The sequence below is a fragment of the Schistocerca gregaria genome, chromosome 10 (genome assembly GCF_023897955.1).
Source record: "Schistocerca gregaria isolate iqSchGreg1 chromosome 10, iqSchGreg1.2, whole genome shotgun sequence".
NCBI classification, from domain to species: Eukaryota; Metazoa; Arthropoda; class Insecta; order Orthoptera; family Acrididae; genus Schistocerca; species Schistocerca gregaria.
Window position 1 is genome coordinate 125076568 of NC_064929.1, and position 22706 is coordinate 125099273.

The following is a 22706-nucleotide window of genomic DNA, read 5'->3' on the forward strand; positions in this document are numbered from 1 at the left end:
CTGAACAGCCAAGACATGTAATTTGTTTTCCACATTATGTACAACAATGACACTTCACAATATACCCTTATAATTTCTCATACATCTTATTTGCCTTTGCAGAATGGAGTGCATATTTCTACAAACTGACAACTCTTAAACTGCTTACTAGGATTATGAATTAGCGTTCAGCAAACATACATTACAGTACTGAACCAACAGCCCTCTCACCCAAATGGCCACTGCCGAACCGTGGCAAACTGCAAACTTGACTGTCCAGTTGCCGAACATACTGCACACGATACAAATGACATCAACAGCTGCTTCACCATGCAAGCCATTATTATGCTCCCTTCTGGCAAAAGTTTCTCTGAACTACACGGGTGGGAGTTATCTCTCCGCCATATCCTCTTACCCTGTTACCCTGCGCTCTCACAATATCCCTGGCCTAAACCTCTTAAACCTCTACTGCTAAACCGTTTCGCACTGCCTCACCTTACTTTTTCCCTTCTCGATTCTGAACACGCCACCTCCCCCCCCACCTCCCCACCCCCCATCATGCATGCAAGCATTCTCTCTCTCTCTATCTATCTATCTCTTATATGTCCACACTCTGAACTTCTTTCGTTTGTTGTGTTGCCAATCAGTCATCTTTGGAGAGAACCTGCCTCACACTACACCACTTCTCCCTCATTTTCTGCTTGCTTCCATCCCTAGGTTGACTGATTCTCATGTGATAGTGAAGTGGAAATGTCAAGGGACACGTACAGCACAAAAGCGTAGTACAGGTCGACCTTGTCTATTGACTGACGGAGACCACCAACATTTGAAGAGAGTCATAATGTGTAATCAGCAGACATCTCTCCAGACCATCACACAGAGATTCCAGACTGTATCAGGACTCACTGCAAGTACTATGACAGTTAGGCAGGAGGTGAAAAAACTTGGATTTCATGGTCAAGCGGCTGCTCATAAGCCACACATCATGCCGATAAATGCCAAATGGTGCCTCTTTTGGTGTAAGGAGTGTAAACATTGGTTGATTGAACAGTGGTAAAACATTATGTGGAGTGACGAATTATGCTACACAATGTGGCGATTCGATTGCAGGATGTGGGTATGGCGAATGTCCGGTGAACGTCACCTGCCAGTATTTGTAGTGCCAACAGTACAATTTGAAGGCTGTGGTGTTATGGTATGGTTGCGTTTTTCATTGAGGGGGCTTGTACCCCTTGCTTTTTGTGTAGCACTATCACAGCAAAGGCCTACATTGATGTTTTAAGCACCTAATTCTTCCCACTGCTTAAGAGCAATTCGGGGATGGTGATTACATCTTTCAACACAATCAAGTACCTGTTTATAATGCACGGCCTCTGGTGGAGTGGTTGCATGACAATAACATCCCTGTAATCAACTGGCCTGCAGAAAGTCCTGGCCTGAATCCTATAGAACACCTTTTGGATATTTGGAATGCCAACTTCGTGCCAGGCCTCATGGACTGACATCGATACCTCTCCTCAGTGCAGTACTCCGAGAAGAAGGGGCTGCCATTCCTCAAGAAACCTTTCAGCACTTGGTTGAACATATGCCTGTGAGAGTGGAAGCTGTCATCAAGGCTAAGGGTGGGCCAACACCATATTGAATTCCAGCATTACCGATAGTGGGCACTACAAACTTGTAAGTTATTTTCAGCCATGTGTCCGGATACTTTTGATCACATAGTGTATGTAGGGATGAATAGGCTTGCAGCACAGGAGAGACCAGTGTAGGCAGTTGCATCAAACCAGTCTTTGGACTGCAGACCACAACAATACTATCTGTCTAGGTTAATATACAAGAACAAAAATTCAGTTAAAGTGGTATAGCCATTTATTATTCATCCTCTGTAGGGACACATTTGAGTAAACATAAATAAAAAAAGTTTTGCATAAGGTGAACTCTTCAAATCAGTTTGATGCAATCACAATGCTCCTGCTGACTTACTTCCAACAGGTTTTAATTATTACTACACACAGATAGCTATTTTCATGTACCTGCCTTGTTTGTCTGTAAGTAAAAATGGTTAACAGTGTTTATGCATAACATATAGTAACACAGTTGTGTTATATATCTAGAGACTATACTGAGAACTATTTTTTCTTCTAAAACAGATTCAGCCTGTTCACTAACAGATGCATATTAACCACAAATGAAAAAATGACTGAAATAAGCACTTGGGGAACTTATCACATAAAATTAGCTTCTGTAGACAGATGCATTTCCTTTCACAGATTCCCTGTGAGGAAGAATTTTTGATAACAGATTTCAGTCTCTTTCATTTTACCATTTCACCACTTTTGTAACAGCTTTTTAACATATTCTTTCACATAAATTGTGCTCGGATTAATGTGTCGAGTTTCATACTGGGTGACTCTTGAAAATACACTTATAAAAATGAAGGTGATCTCTCTCATAGTGGTTGGAATGTTTTAAGTTTTCACAAGCTGATATGTTCTGTGATAGAGGTCAGCAGTTCATAACTACCACCCATAAACACAATGTTGTACGCACTTTTATGTTTCTCTTCATAACAGACAACTAAAAACTCCAGAGCTGATATACTACAATTAACACATTCTGGATAGATCCTGCGTTTACACATGTTTTGTGTGCAATTCATTACAGATGGATATCGAGATAACTCCTGTTTACCAGTTGCTGTCTGAAGATGCCACCTGCTACGACATATTTAACCACTTGTCAATTTAAGTGTTTACAACAGTCAATGTATCAGACATGATTGGCTTCACATACTTTTTGCTTATTTAGTAATTTGATTGCATTTTAATATTTCAAACAGTTACTATTTTCATTTTCAAGTTCCTCTAGTTTTTATAGATGGTCCTATTCGGAAGACAGAAGACAATCAATGAATCTGAAATAATTTTGTAGGTTTTTGACAATGATTACTCATGTGCTACGAAGTTGATTCCAACAATAATGATTAAGATGGTTATGTTCATGTAAATAACTTTGTCAAAACGTTCGCCCCTTTTCTTGAATGTTTTAACAGCTCAGAGAGTACAGAGCAGGCAGGCCACTGCTACAAAATCCAACTAATTCACAACATTTACATTCTGAATTACTAAGTAACTTGTTTTTACTCCATAGATACACTCTATCAGAATAATATGGAGAATTTATATGTCTATGACAATTAAAAATCATCACATTCAAGGACAATGAACACTGCTATGACCATGTTTCTTTTTTGTAGTCATAAAAAGTTACTAGCAAGAAAATATTACAGAATACTGAATTTCAATATAATAGGTACAAGAGAAAACCGTTTTGAAGCACTACAATGTGCTGCATTTTAAAGTAAAGACTAATGAAAGTTGTCGAAGTCCACCTTTTTAAAACTTTTTTGGTGTGAACATGACTGCTTCTGTTTCAGTACTGTCACACCTTGGCTGTGATAAATTCTTGAGAGATGATTTACACTATTTTTAAACTTCCTCACAAATTAAAACTATGTGTCAGACCTTTACCTTTTGTGACACATTCTAATTTTTTTTATTTTTCATTAGACACTAGAAAACATGTTGAAACACCCTCATGAAACTGACATGCTGAAATTTATTTATGCTGTTATGTAAACTACAGAAAACTCATTTTCTAAATTCCATCTCCAGTGAAACAAAATATAACAAAAGCGTAACAGATGACCAACTATTTGCCACATGCAGATATGTTGGGGATGATAAGCTATATAATTACAGCACTATTGAGTATTGTTTCAAAGGGTCACACTCTCCAAAATAATGTCAAAGGAAGGAAATAATGTATTCAGCTGAAACAGAATTGAATGCAGTAACATTTCTTACAGACTTTTACATGCCACAATGCTTTACTGTTTATGTAATACAAAATAATGGGGAAAAACCGAAAATATAATCCATATCCGTCATTTATTTAATTTTTTTTTATGGAACAGAATTGGCTTTAATGATATACATGCTCAATGCTATACGTTGCAGGGAGGTAGAGTACATAACCCATGAGAGGTAATACTGCATGACAGAGACAATGGTAAAATATTGTAGAGTTATAACACACACTGAATGAGTCAAAAAATTAGTACCACTGTCCACTGCAAGATTGAATGCCCCCACAGAGGTATTCTGCCACTTGCCAAACATATACAATATTCTTCTCCATCTCTACACAACCCCTGCTCCCAACTCCTTGCCTCATGGCTGATATCCCTGTAAAGGAGCTAAATGCAAGCCATCCCATCAAAGGCAGGTCTACCTGTGAAACCAGTCATGTGGTCTACAAGCTAAGCTGTAACCACTGTGCTGCATTTTACATGGACATGACAAGCCATTTGTCTGCATGAATGGCAAATTGTAGCCAAGAAACAAATGGACCACCCTGCCTCTGACATGCTGCCATGTTCATTTCAATGCCTGCTTCACTGCCTGTGCCATATGGATTCTTCCCACCAACACTATCTTTTCTGAATTGTGTAGGTGGGAACTTTCTCTGCAATACATCCTATGTTCCTGTAACCCTCCTCTCCTGGCCTCAAACTTCATTAGTCACTGTCCTCACTCATCCAGCCCCTTCATTGCTCCCATTCCAGCACTACACAACCATCATTCCACCATTCCACCATGACACCCAGCCTTTTTACTTATCACCATGACACCCAGCCTTTTTACTTATCTCCTTTTCCGCTGTGGGGGTAAGAATTACACCATGTGATCAAAAGCATCCAGACATCCCTCCCCTCCAAAAAAAAAAAAAAAACATACATTTTTCATATTTGGTGCATTGTGCTGCCACCTACAACCAGGTACTCCATTTCAGCGACCTCAGTAGTAATTAGACATTGGTGAGAGCAGAATGGGGCACCCCGCAGAACTCATGGACTTTGAATATGGTCAGGTGATTGGGTGTCACCTATGCCATACGTCTGTACGTGAGATATCCACACTCCTAAACATCCCTAGGTCCACTGTTTCCTATGTGATAGTGAAGGGGAAACATGAAGGGATACACACAGCAACAAAGCATGCAGGCTGACCTCGTCTGTTGACTGACAGAGACAACCAACAGTTGAAGAGGATTGTAATGCATAATAGACAGACATCTATCCAGAACGTCACATAGGAATTCCAAACTGCATCAGGACTCACTGCAAGTACTATGACAGTTAGGCGGGAGGTGAAAAAATGTGAATTTCATGGTCGAGCAGCTGCTCATAAACCACAAATCACGCCAGTAAATGCCAAACTGTGCCTCGCTTGGTGTAAGGAGTGTAAACATTGGACAACTGAACAGTGGAAAACGTTGTGTGGAGTGATGAATCATGGTACACAATGTGGCGATCCGATTGCAGGATGTGGGTATGGCGAATGTCCGGTGAACATCACCTGCCAGTATTTGTAGTGCCAACAGTAAAATTTGAAGGCTGTGGTGTTATGGTGTGGTTGTGTTTTTCATTGAGGGGGCTTGTACCCCTTGCTTTTTGTGTAGCACTATCACAGCAAAGGCCTACATTGATGTTTTAAGCACCTAATTCTTCCCACTGCTTAAGAGCAATTCGGGGATGGTGATTGCATCTTTCAACACTGTCAAGCATCTGTTCATAATGCATCACCTGTGGAGAAGTGATTATATGACAGTAACATCCCTGTAATGGACTGGCCTACATAGAGTCCTGACCTGAATCCTATAGAACACCTTTGGAATGTTTTGAAACGCTGACTTTGTGCCAGGCCTCGTGGACCGACATCGATACCTCTCCTCAGTGCAGCACTCCATGAAAAGTGGGCTGCCATTCCCCAAGAAACCTCCCAGCACCTGACTGAACATACATCTGCGAGGGTGGAAGCTGTCATCAAGGATAAGGGTGGGCCAACACCATACTGAATTCCAGCATTACAAAAGGAGGGCACCACGAACTTTCAATTGATTTGCAGCCAGTGTCTGGATACTTTTGATCACATAGTGTATCTACCTACCACAGTTCAGAAACACAACATCATTCATACTCATATGTGTGAAAAACTTCTGCACTGTGCATGTCATTTAAATTTCTTATTCTTTGCTACTAACTCTATTCGTAGCATATTTTGCAGACAGTATTCACATATGACGCTAAATGTACCTACAGAAATGTATATATAGTTCAAGACATATAACGTCATAAACACTGAGATCTGCTAAAAATTGCTGCATGATGCATGAAGTTTTAATACATTTGTTCTTTTCTATCAAGACACTCCTACAGTTAAGTCCACTTAATACCTGACACCTGGTTACATCTTTTACAGCTTCCAACTGCAAAGTGCAAATGTTTTAGGTGAAAACAGTGGCCATCTATAGAGCTATGAAGAGCCATTGCCACAAAAATGTTTAAGAAATCACATTTATACATCGAAGCAATTGCATCCAGTGTACAGAAAGTATTCAGGATCATCTCACACTGAGTCTACTGCAGAGTACATATATGGTAAAAATAAATAAAAGGACAACATTCATCTTGGTCATAATTCAAACATGTTTCTCTATTGTAGATACACTGTACCAAACAAGTGATATTTACAGGTTGAGTCTCATAGTGCTCAGAGCCACTTGAACCATTTTTACAGGTTAGCATATGAATGAAAAGGACACCTTTCATGAATTTTGCATACTATGTTTCTCACTTTGGAGACTGTATTTACACATTTGTACATTATGCATATTTCTCTGTATGAGTGTCTCATAATTTCAAAGGTGTTCCACTGATTCCAAGGAAATGAAGTTTTTTAATAAGTCAGTACAAACACAGTTCATGTTTTGTTTGTATTTCTTATAGAAAATTGCCAAAACATATACCTGGACAGTGGCATGTTAGGTTTGTTAGCTAGGAATCTATAAGTCTGACCTCATTTAAAACTCACCCACAGTTAACATTCTTGCAGTTCAATTTTCATGGCAATTAATTTCACACTCATATCACAATGAACCACAACAATGACCTCAGTCATATACAGTATATTGTCTGACAAATGCCACAAAAGCTGAATATTGCATAGGTTACCTGCCTCTGCCAACAAACATACACACTGTTGTATCCTCCACCCAGGCATTTTAAAATACACCATGCTTGTTTTTACAATACTTTTACAATGCGAAATCTAAAACTACTTCCCTCTCCCTTTTCTGTGCTTTGAAGTTCACATATACACAGGTGGCAATCATGATGTTACAAACCTTCAGGGATGATGTAGAAGGGCAAATGTATCAATTTAAAGTGAGGGTCTCTGGTCCAGAAATACCAGCTCGAAAGTTACAAGTGGAAATCATTCTGATATCTCTGACAGTGGAATATGTGCACTGATCCTGTGCCTATGATTGTAAGACAGGCAACTATCAGAGGTGATAGTGTGGACCGAAAGAAGAATAAAACGTCTAGTAAACATGGGCTCTAAAATGCAGTGCACATGTTCATCTTTGATATTGTGGAAAATATCTCTTCAACTGCAAGACCTTTGGTTTCTACATTTTTGGAGAAATAGTAAGGACCAAAAAAAGAAAAATTGTGTGGAGATGGGTTTCATAGTGTTCTGGCATGGAATAGTAAGGGGTAGGAAGGAGAATATATATATAGTCATTTACATTGCCACAGGCAAACTCAAGTCATACCAGAGACAGGAAGTGAGCCAGTATGTTGCAATGACCGATGACACTTCATTTGGCCTCTCAATAACAGTATTGAAGATGAACAGGTGCTCATAGTTCTTAAGGTGTCCATTTTGGAGTCCATGTTTAATATACTTGTTTCCTTGTTTTGATCCATACTACCGCCTCTGAAAGTTGCTACCCTACAATGTTAGTGACAGGTGTGAAAGGCATCAGAATGATTTTCATTTATAACTTTTGACACTATCATTTCCAGATCGGGGTCCCTCATCTCAAAGTGAGGCACTGAGAACCATAAGGGCCAAAAGCGTAGAACCAAAGTTTTGAGAAAAAGAGGTGTTTGTGAAAATCAGATTTATATATAAACCACCTGTCAAGTAGGTCTGTATTGTTTTCTAACCAAGTCTCTGCAACCTATACTTCCTATGAAAAAATAATGTACCCACTTTATGTAATGAAACTTCAATTAATATTTAAGATTGTATCAGTGTAAATTTACAAAATTTCCACATACAGCTTTGTGATGAAGTTTGTAATTAATGTGAAACTAGAATCAGAACATAAAGAATAGACACTAAATACACTACACACAATCATGATCTATTCCAATTCTTGCTCCTCTTTATCATCATTTTCATTAACTACATTCCGTGGCTTGAGGTTCAGATAGAACTGCCAATACATCTCTGATCATGAAGTATTACTACTGTATACAGGATGTGGACACAAAATTATGTTGTCACCTTTAGATAACACTTGAACAGTCCAAGGCAACAAATTTATGCTTCACACCCATACAGAAATGACTATCCGAGCAGTCGGCGAAACAGCTTTTCGTGAACGTTCACATACACAATGGCGGGCTAGATGTACAGGTAAAGCTGGTTCACCATAAGATCGACAGGTCAATAGTGTAAAATCATGCATTGACAACATTATAACTAACGTGTCCCACTTTACATGCAGTGCATCAGTTGAAGCTTGCCATTTCTGACCACCACACAGTACAGGTATTGATAGAAGCTGAAAATCTTCATGTCAATAGAAAAGAGAAACAATATGTGACAAAAAGAATGACCAATGATGACAATGTTAAAGATTTCAACAGTTTGCTAAAAAGCTTACAATGGGGTGAAAAAAACAGCATTACTTTCAGTGAATTTTCATCAGATTTTTATTATTGCTTCAGTGTCTCATGTCCAGAAATGACCTTTACAGTAAATGACTGCAAAAAGATACAAAGAAATAACTGGATAACTCATGAAGTTAAAACAGCAAGAGAGAAATTTAGACTCTTCCAATATGCAATGATAAGTAATAACAATAATAATAGACTAAAGGTAGAATTTAAGAACTATCAGGATTACTATAAAGATCTTCTGCTAGAAAATAAAAGTAAATATGTAGCCACAATGTTAAGAAACTCTACTAACACAGGTTTAGCTGTTTGGAAAGTAATAAATAGCTTTAGGGATTGTAAGGACAGATCAACAAGTGATTTTACTATAAACCATAAAGGGCATACCATGAAATGTCAATGTCAGATTGCAAATGTTTTTAATGAGTACTTTTCTTCTGTTGGAAAATCTGTCAATGACGATTTTAAGAATCTTCAGCATAAATATAGGGGCATTCCAATCAAACAAAGCATATACTTGGCCCCAACCAATAACAAGGAAGTCAAAAACATAGTAATGCCATTAAAAAATACAAAATCAGCAGGCTATGATGGATTGTCTATCTGTACACTGAAAAGATGCATAGACAACATATCTGATGCCATGGCCACAGCAGTAAATGATGTAATTGCATCAGGTTATTTCCCAGATAGTCTAAAGACAGCACAAGTAACCCCGATTCACAAGAAAGGTGATAAATCTAAAATTGAAAACTACCGCCCCATCTCAATCTTACCTGCATTTTCGAAGGTAGTTGAGAAAGTTATTTATACTAGACTAATGACAATTCTTGAGTCAACACAATTTAATATTTGAAAATCAGAATGGCTTACGAAAAACAAGTCAACATCAGTAGCACCAGCACAATTAATAGACAAAATAATAATGGCCATAGAGAACAAGGAGTATGTAACTGGATTGTTCCTTGATCTAGAAAAAGCTTTTCATTGTGCAACATCACCATATTACTTGACAAGCTGTGGAACCTGGCTATCAGAGGAACTGGCTATGAGCTAATAAAATCATATATGAGCAATAGAAAACAATTTGTCTTGCTTAAAACAAACAGTGGGTCTTACAAATCTAAAATTACAGACATCAAATATGGAGTGCCTTCTTTTCTTGATATATGTTAATGATATACAGTATTGTTCTCCTAACTGTACAAAAATATTGTATGCAGATGACACATCAATAGTGTGTAAACACAAAGACTATGAGAGTTTGGAGGTACAGTGCAACAGTGTAACTAATGAAATAGTCAAGTATTTTAATGAAAGCCATCTAAATGTAAGGGCTTCAGAGACTGCAATGATGGAATTTAAGACAAGGAAACAAATAGAATTTGACATGAAATTATCCGTAGGAAATGCCATTGAAAGGAAGGAAAAATGGACAAAGTTCTTGGGAATTACAATCCAGGACAGCCTCAAATGGAACATGCATATTGATTCCTTAGCATGTAAGCTGTCAAAGAATATGTTTGCTATAAATATGATTAGCAAATATTGTAAGGACATGGGTGCACTAAAAACTGCTTATCATGCCCTATTCTTATCAAACTTAAACTATGCCGTAGAAATATGGGGTGCAACAACTCACGCCAACCTAAGTACATTATTAATACTACAGAAAAAAGTTATCAGGATCATTTGTGGTGCCAAGCCTCAAGAATCATGTCGGAATCTGTTCCCAAAATTAGGTGTGCTTAGCATTATAGGTGTGCACATATTGAAAGTTATATTGCTTGTGAAAACAATAAATCCAAATTTCAACTGTGACCTGCACCAATATGATACAAGGCAAAAGTTCAGATACCATGAAAATAGCCACAGAACAGCTTTATACGAAAAAAATGCACTTTATGCTGGGCTGAAGCTAGCTAATGCCCTACCAAAAAGTCTCACAACCCTTCCTACTAACAAATTAAAAGATCAGCTCAAAAGAATTCTAATTGAAAACCCTTTTTATCCCCTAGATTAGTATTATACCTGTATGAAAAGTGTTTCATAAGTATGTCAAGCTTATAGTTTTAAGTAACCTACAACTAATATAATGTTTATAAAAAAATATTTGTAATATCGTGATTGTATACTACCAGACGTAAAATCCATCAAAATGTAAAATTTATTAATACAAACAAATCTTTAGTTTGTAATTTATTATTCAGAAGAATAATCTGTATGATGTCCTGAAACTGTATTATTTCTAGGGATTGTATTTGATTATTCGATGTTGAATAAATATTATTATTATTATTATTATTATTAGATGTAAAGATCACACCCATGTGCTACAGTCTCAAAATCGATTATGGTGTGGTATGCTTTCCACTCGCATGGTTCTCAGCACCTCAAATGCTACATTTACCATTTCTGCATATGCACACAGGGTGTACCATGATTAATGGTGTAAACACATAAAATTGGAAGTACACAATACCAGAAGCAAAAAGTATCAGTCTACATTGGATCTAAAATGCATACCTTAATACGTAGGGACAGTTGCGCAATAGAAGAGATGTGTTTCACAGTATTGAAGATGAACAAGTGTTCATAGTTCTTACAATATGCATTTTAGATCTCATGTTTACTATACCACAAGGGAATGGAAACTTGCAAAGTTATTTTGTGTTTGTTTGTTTGTTTATGATATCCTTCACTCCTAAATTACTTAAATTCTTACCACAAATTTCCTTGCAATATTTGCAACAGATTTCAATTTACAAATTCTAAAACAAATTCTGCCCAGTCTCCCGACACCGCCCAAAGCTGGTACAAAACTAAAGATGGAAAATGTGAAAACTGTGTTAAAATCTACATATATACAGGTTTTTCCACCACAGTATTTAGAAAGTAATAAGTTAGCTTAGCAGCCATAGCACTACAAAAACAGAAACAGAAAAAGAAACAGTGAGATTTGGAGAAGCATTTAACAAAGCAGGGCAAAGGTTCTGACAAAATAAAAAAAATGCATTGTGTTACTTGTGGAGAGTATATATTTTTAAAAAATTTATGTTGTTCTTTACAACTATTACAACAAACATTCAAGAACATAAACTTGTCATTTTTGGTGAAATTACTGATGTGATAATCCATGCTCGTAAACCTACCACCCCATCACAATGTCAAAACAGTCTTAATAATTGCTTTACCAGTAGTAAAGATAACTAGAAATAAGGAAGCTCTGTAACTTAAATGTAATGATACTGCACAGGCATTTAAAAGAAACAAGAGACTGATTCTAATACAGGATACAGACCACCATCCAATTCTCATACAAAATTTTATTTAGTTACACTACACACACACACACACTCTGACTTGATGCTATACATTTGCAAGTGTTGAAGATTGTCAATTATAACAGAGACTCAAAAACAAAGCTAAGGAATAATGCTGTGCAACATTCATTTCAAAATCATAAATAACGTGTATCGTCACAATGATATGATCAGATTTTACTCTAGTTCTCTCTCTCTCTCTAATGCTAAGACAGAAACCAAAATATTACACAATATATGGCACATTTTCTGAGTTTGAGTTGACACACACTACTGATTCAGTCAGTAAACAGAAAATTATGTGACACATTCTGCATACTTAGAGTAGTATCCCCTCAAATACTCCTGCAACAATCACACCAGGTAAAACTCAACTGGAAAAATAGAGAGAGCCAATGTATTTTCTCAACTTTAGATGGATCACAGTGTTCAAAAATGTTTGCATCCTGATTATTACTGATGAAGTAATTGTTTTCTAAAACAGTTTACCAGCAACTCTGAAAATACTTTATTCCCATTCTAAGCTATCTGCATGTATCACCAGCTATTCAAACAGACTGATTCTGTGGCCTTTGTGTGATCAGTGAAGTCAGTTAAAATCATCACAGCTAATGACCTGTTTAAGGCTTTATCATCAGAATGATTAGTGCTGAGTGTCTCATGTCTTGCGCCGGGTGGTGTTGCTAACAGTTCCTCAACTTTTGTGTGGGCACACCAGAGTTCTGAATACCCTACTGTGGAATTTTGTAGTGCTGCAGTATAATGCAGAGCATTCCAGCATGGCAACACTAGGTATTTGTTTACATAACCCTCCTTCCGTAACCCTCCCTCCTCCACTCAGAGCCCGCAGTAATTCGTAATTTCGCAAGGAAAACAGTAGAGGGCACTCCATATACTGTGCATCCCTTCATGTTATACTTGTTTCATTTGAACAATTTTAATCGCGTGTGCCATTTTCGATTTATCTACTTTGAACAGGAAGATGAAAGTGGGAATGAGGAATAAGGAAGTTCAGAAATTGAGGCTTTCTTAGGAAAAGGCAAACTTTCAAAATGGAGTAAAAAAATAGTCTCTAAATCAAAACAAAAAAAAAAGCAAAAAAATATTATAGAAATTCTGCCCAGTCTCCCAAGTTATTCAAATAATACATCTCACGAAGAGGACACATTTTTTTCAAGCTTTTTGAAAGTGATATGACAGATATGATAATATCCCATACTAACAAATAGATCAAACTACATATGTACGAGGGTACTCCCAAAAGTAAGGTCACATATTTTTTTTAAATAAGTACATAGACCTGTTTGTTTCTACAATGGTTTACATCAGTTAACAGCTTGAACATTTAGCTATTTTTTGACATAATCACCATTTCTGTCGATGCATTTTTGTAGACGCTGTGGCAGTTTTTGTATCCCCATGTTGTACCAGCCCACCGGAATGCTATTCAGAAAGTTATGAATCTCTTCTTCCACCTCATCGTCAGAGCTGAATCGCTGGGACCACAATTAACACTGACAGGTACTGTGAGACTCTGAAAAAACTCAAACAGGCAATTCAGAACCGGAGAAGAGGAATGTTGAGCAAGAGCATACACATTCTCCATGACAATGCTCACCCACACATCGCTCGGCAAACCGTTGCTCTCCTGCAACAGTTTCAGTGGAAGATAATCACCCACCCACCCTATAGTCCTGAGTTGGTGTTCAGTTACTGTCACCTGTTCCCTAGGTTAAAAGAATATTTGGCTGGAAAGCGATTCAGCTCTGACGACGAGGTGAAAGAAGAGGTTCATAACTTTCTGAACAGCTGGTGGTGTGCTGGTATGACATGGGCATACAAAAACTACCACAGCGTCTACAAAAATGCATCGATACAAATGGTGATTATGTAAAAAAAATAGCTAAATGTTCAAGCTGTAAACTGATGTAAACCATTGTACAAATAAACAGGTTTATGTACTTATGAAAAACTAGGAGACCTTACTTTTGGGATTACCCTCGTACAAGAACAAACTACTTATGTACAAGAGATTGTAAAGCTGGGCACTATTCATTGTTTTATTTTTGATAGACATAAAGAAAGGTCAACGTCTAAATGTGAAATAACTTTGGGAGTCAGATGATACAGGTATGGATATCCTCAGGGCTGCAGGGAGCTATAAAAGATATCTTTTCGTGATGTGTTTTACAAATATTTAACTGTTTCGTAAAGGGATTATCCCAAAGCAGAAAATGACCCATTAGTGAAATTTGACACACTATATTAAAGACAAGAAAGTTAAGAAACCCATCACCATCACTGTTACGTTTATTTATTAAGCCAGGACCAGTTTCTTTCCATACAAAGATCATTTAGTGTCAACCTGGGAGATGTGGCATGGCGTCAAGATTTAAATGCTCAGTCATCATCTTGTCGGGCAATAAAGGATTTTAAATGGTGGCACCAGCACATTTCTGCTACTCTGTACAGAATGAAGCAGGTCATGGCTTAAAGAAATACACATAACAGCTGTGGTAGTCTGAAGCACACCTTTAACAGTATTAAGGACAGATATGAGGAACAGTTGTACTGGAGGCGGCTAGAGTAATTGGTAAAATCAAATGTTGCCAGGCAATCTCAATAACTGTTAAGCTACAAAGCACCATCCACACCCATAAGACACAGGATGCATTACAGGAACACTAAGACTTCTGTTGTTGATTCTACTGTATTCCAACGAAGAGGATGCCAATGCTTGTAAATGCATCAATTTAGTTCAGAGAGATGTCGGATATAACTTCAGCAAAGACAGGGATTTATTGCTGGGCTCACTATTATAATGTCCTCTACAGAGGACAGTGAAGCAAGAGAAATAAGAAGCCGAGGGTTCCCGTTTTCAGTGTGCCGCAGCTAAAAACATTATTCGACATACCAACAGCTGACACACTCACACAAAGTAAATGTGGTACCTCATTGAGAGATCAAAAATGTTTTAACAGCGCAATGCAATCTGAGATTCTCGGCACTACTGCTATGAAGTCTGACTAGTTTTTATGAATGACAAATGTCTCTAAATTGTATAAAGGGACTTCAATGTGTCACCCTGCTAGATATTTCACAGTTATTCACCATCATTTTATTTTATATTAGAGGCTGTGTTTACGCAAAGACTGGTGACAATGTTGAAAAAGATGAATGTAGCAACAGGTATAGCAATTACAAGGCAAGTACTACAGAAAGTGAAAAGTTTTAAGTAGCTGAGGAGCACAACGGAAGGCAGTGGGAGCAATGATACGGGGATTAGTGAAAGAGTAGATGCAGACACAGATTTCTGCAGAGCGATGAAGCCCAGTCTGGAGCAGACAAATATTACGCCGGGCACATTGTGCAATGAGAACTGTGCATGTGACAGAAAAGGCAGACGAGTGGGTTACAGGCTTGTGAAATGAAATTTGGATAGGAATAAAAAAAATGTGGGGATATCAGTATGAATTTCAGCCTAAAAGATCAACAACAGATCAGATATTCATCTTGAGGCAAATACACCAAAAGGTGTACAAGTAAAATATTGAACTTCACAAGCTTAATGTAGACTCCATGCAGGCCTTCAATAGTCTCGACAGGCCACACATGCTAAATGATTTGCTACTGCTCAAAGTACATTTCCTTTATTCATGCAACTTTGGCCAGTTCCCGGGCTGCAGTGAGAATATCTAATTGAGAGTGTCAAGTCTGCAGAAATTAAAACAGATATAACTTACAAATTGGGATACTGCATGTACTATATTTTTGAAAAAAAAACTACTAGTAAAAAAGATTGTCTTCCTAATAAGGGGAGGTCAGAGACTATAACATAACAATTGAGGAAACATAAAATAAATCTATAAGAAAACAAGAATGATAAAAACAGGCCAATAACTGAACTAAAGAATTACAGAAAGGAATTGGCTATTCCCTTTCTGAGAATCCATTCTGTCATTCAATTAAACGATTTTTGGAAATGGTGCATAGTATATGTGGCTGGATGGGATTTTCTACCCTACTGCTCCAAAGTACAACGCCATGTCAAACACTGTACCACCTCAATTGCTGATACACGAAGAAGGAAACGCTGAATCTTGAATTAGTACAAACGGACAAAAGTAAGTTACTTCCTTTTTAACTATGAAAATAAATGTCCTGCTGCATTTCCAACCGATATTTTTAAGTATCACTTCATTATTGTTCTACAAAATTAAAGGAATGTGAGTATGGTTTGACTACTGGGTGTTGCTCACTCTTTACTTGGCTTTTAATGATTATATTTAAACATTGTAAGAGGTAACTGAAATACAGTAGGTGTACATATTTTGCCTATTGTTTGGCTAAAAACAAGCATTTGTTGTAACATTATTTAGCACACTGGACCAAAATATAAGAAGCTATTAATTAACAGGATGTCATGCATGATGAAAATAGTTACTGTCTTGATAACTTTTTAAGTACAACTTGTACATCTAGTTATCCACAATTTGCAGTTTCAGCTTTAGTTCCAACTACTTTTTGAGTTGCATATCTATAATATCTACTTGTAAAAAAAAATACAGAACTCTGTATTAACCATAGTCATTTCAGATTAATATTAACAATTATTCTAAAAGAAGATAAAAAACTACTTACCAGCAGGTAAATTAGGATTAATTTGGAGTAGTATCAAAAGTCCCATTAATTTGAAAATGCAATTGAATTTCTACCTTCTATTATTTAAAAAAAAAAACTCCCACATTAGCAGAAGGAAAAAGTAATAATATAGAGTCAGTATAAACATTTCTTTTTCTGATTCTTATATGTCCCTTTATCCTACTAAAGTCTGACATTTGTTTTTAAACTTATGTATTTATCAGCCCTGCTCAAAACAAATTTGTTTTTGCACCTACAGAGTAGAAATTGAAAATTATTAAAATTGAGGCCGGCACAGTAGCAGACAAAGCAAAGACATTCTCCAATTTAGGAAGCAAAATTAAATGAGGGCGAGAAAGAAAATCATCTACAAGTTGTACACAAAACATACTGCTGTTACAAGAGATGAAGGACATAAAAGGGAGTGAAACAGATGTGTAACCTGCCCATGACATTATTCAAACAGTCCATTGAGCATGCTTACAGGAAATTGAGAAGAAACTTGCAGAGGGAATTTAAGTTCATGGAGAAAAATAAACACTTTTGAGATTTGCCAGGGTTCTGTCAGAAATACCAAAGGACTTGTGAGTGCAGTTGAACAGTGTGGACAGTGTCTAGGAAAGAGGTTATAATGTAAATGAGGATAATGGAATGAAGGAGAGTTAAATCAGGTCATGCTGAGAATATGAGACACTAAACGTAGTGGATGAGTTTTGTTATTTTGGCAGCAAACTAACTGACGACGACTGAAGTAGAGACGATATAAAATGTAGATTAACAGCACCAAGAAACCATTCCTGAAAAAGAGAAATTTATTTAATCAGAGTATAAATTTAAGTGTTATGTATGGTTTTCTCACAGTATTTATCTAGGGGAACTGAAATGTGGACTGCAAACATTTCATGCAGGAATAAAATAGACTCTTCTGAAATGTGGTGCTATGAACAATGCTGAAAATTAGAGGCATCAATGAACTGATAATTTAGTGATGGAGGGAAATGTTGAGGGAGAACAGTTCTTGATGGCAGTGAGCAGATTCAAATGGATGTACATTTCAGTGGTAATTCAGACAGTCTCATATGGAGAGTTGCACCAATTCAGTCTTTGGCTTCTCCTCTCACATTTCCATTTCTTCCAGTAACTTCTGCTAATGAGAAACTTTGTTCTCAGCCCACAAATGCACAGCCATTGTCCCAGTCTCTAGTCAGACACATACTATGAACTCAATCTCTGTGAACTCAACACTGTACTCCATTCGTGCACGCACCACCCGCACTGATCACTCATGCATAGCAGAGGAATATTCATGTTTATTACAGTACTGTTTTTTCGCAAAGACCAGTGGGTGGGAGCTAAAGCAGATACACTGTTTGCCTGAAAATTTTAACTTATACCATTTTTATGGGGAACTCCATTGTTGGGGGAAGCGTACAGAATAGCTGGGAGGAATATCTATGTCACTCGCTCTTTTGGCCACTTCTTTCGCATTTTGTAAGTATTTCTATATGCATCTGGCACACAACCTTAAGCTACTGCACTTTGAAAGTTGAGCTCACAGTGAGGGTAAGAATTCACTATTACCAATATCCGTTGCAACAGATTGTACAACTGTGTTGATATTTAAAATTTATCATTTATTTTGTCATATCAACTGCACATTTATTTACATGGTATAAGTAGTTTTAATCAACCTCAATCATCATCAGGTCTACGTAGTTGCATGAGCAATTCGTCATGTACATATGGGACTATACATCACAATACTGCGATCTGAAGCTGTAATCCACAGTATTTTAATATGTAATTTCATACAGGTATGACAAGTTGTTTATGCAGCTAGGTAGATCAGAAGACGATCAATTTCGGTCAAAACTAGTCAACGATAAAAATAAATATGAAACTGAGATGTCAAAACAATTGAAAAAAATTTATAAGACAGAAATGTCACAAAGCGAAAATAAACTTACAGAAACCGAGAGAGTACTTTACAAAATATCATCTCGCAACAGCATCATTAATAATTAAAAGTTCCTGGTGTGCTTGCAATTGTAATAACAGCCTAATATGTGCAAATAAATGTCAAATAAAATATAATGCAAACAAAAACATGGTATACAACTGGAGAAAAAGAGCAGCCAGTCAATTGTTGTATTTTTTTTCAATTGATTTAATCTACCACCACACGTCACAATTGACATCATTGTGGCTAAAATAATGATAAAGTTATCACATTCACTCTCATTTTTTCACAGCTGGAATATTTAATTTATGAACATGTCTCATACCTTATAAATATAATCTGTTCTGAGATATTCAATCACTACATATATACAATACAAAATATTGACTTTATTTTGTTCTCTTTAATTACCTCTACTTTTAACGGTCATTCCACTAGGTAAGAACCACAATTACTCAATTACACCAGACATCATCCCCTGTTACAAACACACTAAATTACCTGAACCAAGAACTTTCAAATATACCACAAACTCTCCAACAATTATTATGCAAAATATAAAGACTTTCTCTGAGATCAATATCCACATAGGTTTCTGCATATTCCTAAGTTTGGTATTTATTAAAATAGTATCTAATATTAAAAGAATCAGTGTATTCTAAGTGCAGTAATATGGAGGAAGACACAAATGAAAATGAAACAGCACATTACTTAAAAATGCAGCACAGAATCCTTCTGTCACTGATTATAATGGTCATGAAGTTAACAAATTTACAAATAACTCTAAAAAATGGACATGGGATAGAAGAGAAAGAAAACATTAAAACATTCATTTCAAGTACTGAATCTTAATACAAATTACTTGAGTGTGTATTATATTTGTACAATAAGATACTACATTTATGGCCAAGATGTCAGGCAGTGACTTGTTACATATCCACTTATTTACATGTATTATCAAGTGGTATTTCTTATTCTGATAAAAACTCTTTATATGTATCACACAAATATTGAAAACTACACTAATAAATGATGTATGGTTCCTGTGTTTTCTAGTATGGACTTTTTCTTCATACTGATTAATGATAAACAGCTCTGAAGAATGGAGAAAATTATTACTAGAATTCCACTCATATACTCAACTATCATTTCATCACTGTCACCTTTTGGTAACAACCCAATTTCTCATTGCCATGCGGAATATGGATACCAACTGTATACCATAAACAAGACAATAAGGTCAAAGATCCCCCCTCATACTACCATCCTTGACCATCCAAACATGTGTGCATGTATGAAACCATTATAAGAGACAGTGTGTTAACATGAATATCAGTGTGTACTGTTTCAAATGATAGATCTAAAAAAAAATGCTGGACTTTGGTTACTGGCACCAATTGAATACTTTACATAAATCTTAAGATCTGTCTTTGAAAGTATTGTACCATATCCAAAATATCAGCTTTCTACTTCTTAAAAATTGGTAGCTTATGCACTAACTAAATGTAGGACTGGGTAGCACCACTCTACCTCTATGTGAGTTTCAGTTTCACTTCCACACAGAAACATTTAATTTCTGTCAATTTTAGGCACTAACATAATATAAAAATACACCTCTTATGTAATATCACCTGACAAGAGAAAAAAAATGATGTGTCTTCACAGAAACAATAACTTCCAATGAAATGTTTAGTAATGCCTCACTAGACGGCAGCTGTTCAGTGTCAAATCTACACAAAACCTGCGCACAGTGATGCTCAAAAGAAAATGAACAATCCAAAAAATACACATTCTGTTAAAAAAAAACTGACCATCACTTATGAGCTACTTGTTGGGGCTACTCTACAAGTGAGGTGACAGAATAGAAAAAAAATAAAAATAATACCTGTAATGGAATGTAGTGTGGGGCTCCAACAAGAAAAGCAACTGGTAAACCTCAAAACCAAAAAAGACAGAATACAGAGTACTACATGATACAGCCAGTATCTAGAGTGTCATGCTCATACCTGCAGCCACATCTCAGCCACTACCAAGCCCATAGCACTACTGTTCCACATAACAGTCTGCAATTTGTGCCCATTCCTCTCAAAGCGCTGTTGCAGATAGAGTTAACACACACTGCACTGACACCTCGAGGCTGTGAAAGGTATGGTGGTCACTGTACGCGGTCTTGAGTGCAAATGTAATATCAAACACTGACTGTCACTTCATATTACAAGTTCTCCCTAATTGTTAATAATATGGGTATCTTCAAGCAGTGAGCTGCATCCACAAATTCACTATATTATACAAAACATGAATCGTTTGCTAACTTGTCAAGGACTAACTTATACTGGGTATGTATTAGCTTCATACGTCTAGAAAGATACTTTCTTTGAGTTTGCAATATTAAAAGTCTTTGGTACTGATGTAACATTGTAAAACTACCAATCGAGGAAAATATACCACTTCATATGTTCTCCTCTTCCAGATGCCAAATATAAAAGCATAAAAATTCCCTCGAATGTATGACAAATGGACAAGGCATGGTTTCTTTTTTTGAGTAAGTACCATTCTTAAATACTGCTACTGCAGTGACATAGTCAGTGATTGGCAGAAGTGTGGCTACACACAGATGCTGTGATAGAATCTATCTTCTTTGTTTCTGTCAGTGTGTGCTAAATGAAAATGATTCAATTAATTATACACCCTAATGATAGTGAAATAAGTGGAGTGATTTGTTTTCTGTGCACAAAAAAAGGGAAAGTAGAAATTTTTCAGCAAATTATGGAAGTTTCTGGAGAAATAGATAAAATGGTAAGACAATGGTTTAGAGTGACACAACATACTACTGTTCACAGTGCACAGTGAAATGGGCAAAAACTTGCTGCCATATCAGATTCAACACAGAAAGTTGACACAAAAATTCAAGAAAATGGCTACCTGATGATTTTGTCCTTATCGAATGTGTTTCATCCACTTTAGAGATGAGTTATTTGTGAAATTTGACAAAACAGTGGAAAATGAAGACTCTAGGAACATACTGCCACCTCCACATCCTGTAGGATGACAGGATTACATTAATTATACAGTTCACAGAGGCATTTAAGCAATCATTTTCCCCGCATTCAGTAAATGAATTGGAGGGAAAGAAACATTAATAAATGATACAATGTGAAGTATTCTCAGTAGTTTGCACTGTCTATGCGTACATACAGATTTAGAAATTCTAACAAAATGCCTAGTATTGACGATAATGTCAAAATTGTCATTCTGTAGTGATTGTCAAATTGATCGGGCGATTTTTTATCGAAATGGAATTGGGAAATGAACTGTTCGTTACGAAAAGTGTCTTAATATTGGTGAAAATTATACAGGAAAGTAGATTAAGGTGCACACTATTGTGTAATAATATAACAGTTTAAAGATATGCTTTTGTTTACTTAGTATAAAAACAGTACTTACTCAAAAACAATTATCTCGTAAAACTGGTATTAGAGCAGTCAGTGTGCAATTAGTTTCTACATAACGGACCCTGTGAAAGGTACAACATAATGGGGAAAAAAAAGTATTGCACGACGTCAGTCGGCGAGTGCGTAAATTGTAAAGGAGCGTCAGAGTATCGGACAGGCACCACCGCCCGGACGCAACCGCGTTTCCGGGGAGCGGGTCCGCGGTGGCCGGGCTCAGGAGGAGCCCTCGCGGGAGGCGCGCCTGTGCGGCAGCTCGAGTACCTTGCGGGCGTGCCTCCGGCAGCGCGCCTCCAGCACGCTGCGGCAGTCGGGCGGCACACGCAGCCCGAATCGGGCGCCCGCCAGCAGGCCGCAGGTGGCATGGAACGTGGCGCTGCAGCCCTCGTGGCAGCAGCGCACACACGCCCCTGCGCGCACTCCGCAGTACTTGCAATCCTGTGGACAGTCAGAGGCCAGGTCACAGAGGCTGTAACGAGGCAGATTATGTTTCTCTACCCCCATCCCCAGATGTTGTTGTGGTGTTTTTTTTTTTTTGT

The 22706-nt window shown here is 37.1% G+C and overlaps 1 protein-coding gene across 30 annotated transcripts in view; it reads right to left on the bottom strand.

Moving 5' to 3' along the window:
• Nucleotides 1–22706, bottom strand: part of LOC126293757 (lysine-specific demethylase 4C-like) — a 332566-nt gene that overhangs the window by 85869 nt on the left and 223991 nt on the right. For all 30 annotated transcript variants that reach the window (XM_049987134.1, XM_049987126.1, XM_049987129.1 and 27 more), the window contains one exon: nucleotides 22432–22605. In XM_049987134.1, coding sequence (XP_049843091.1) covers nucleotides 22432–22605 — 174 coding nt within the window. The remainder of the gene's footprint in view (nucleotides 1–22431; nucleotides 22606–22706) is intronic.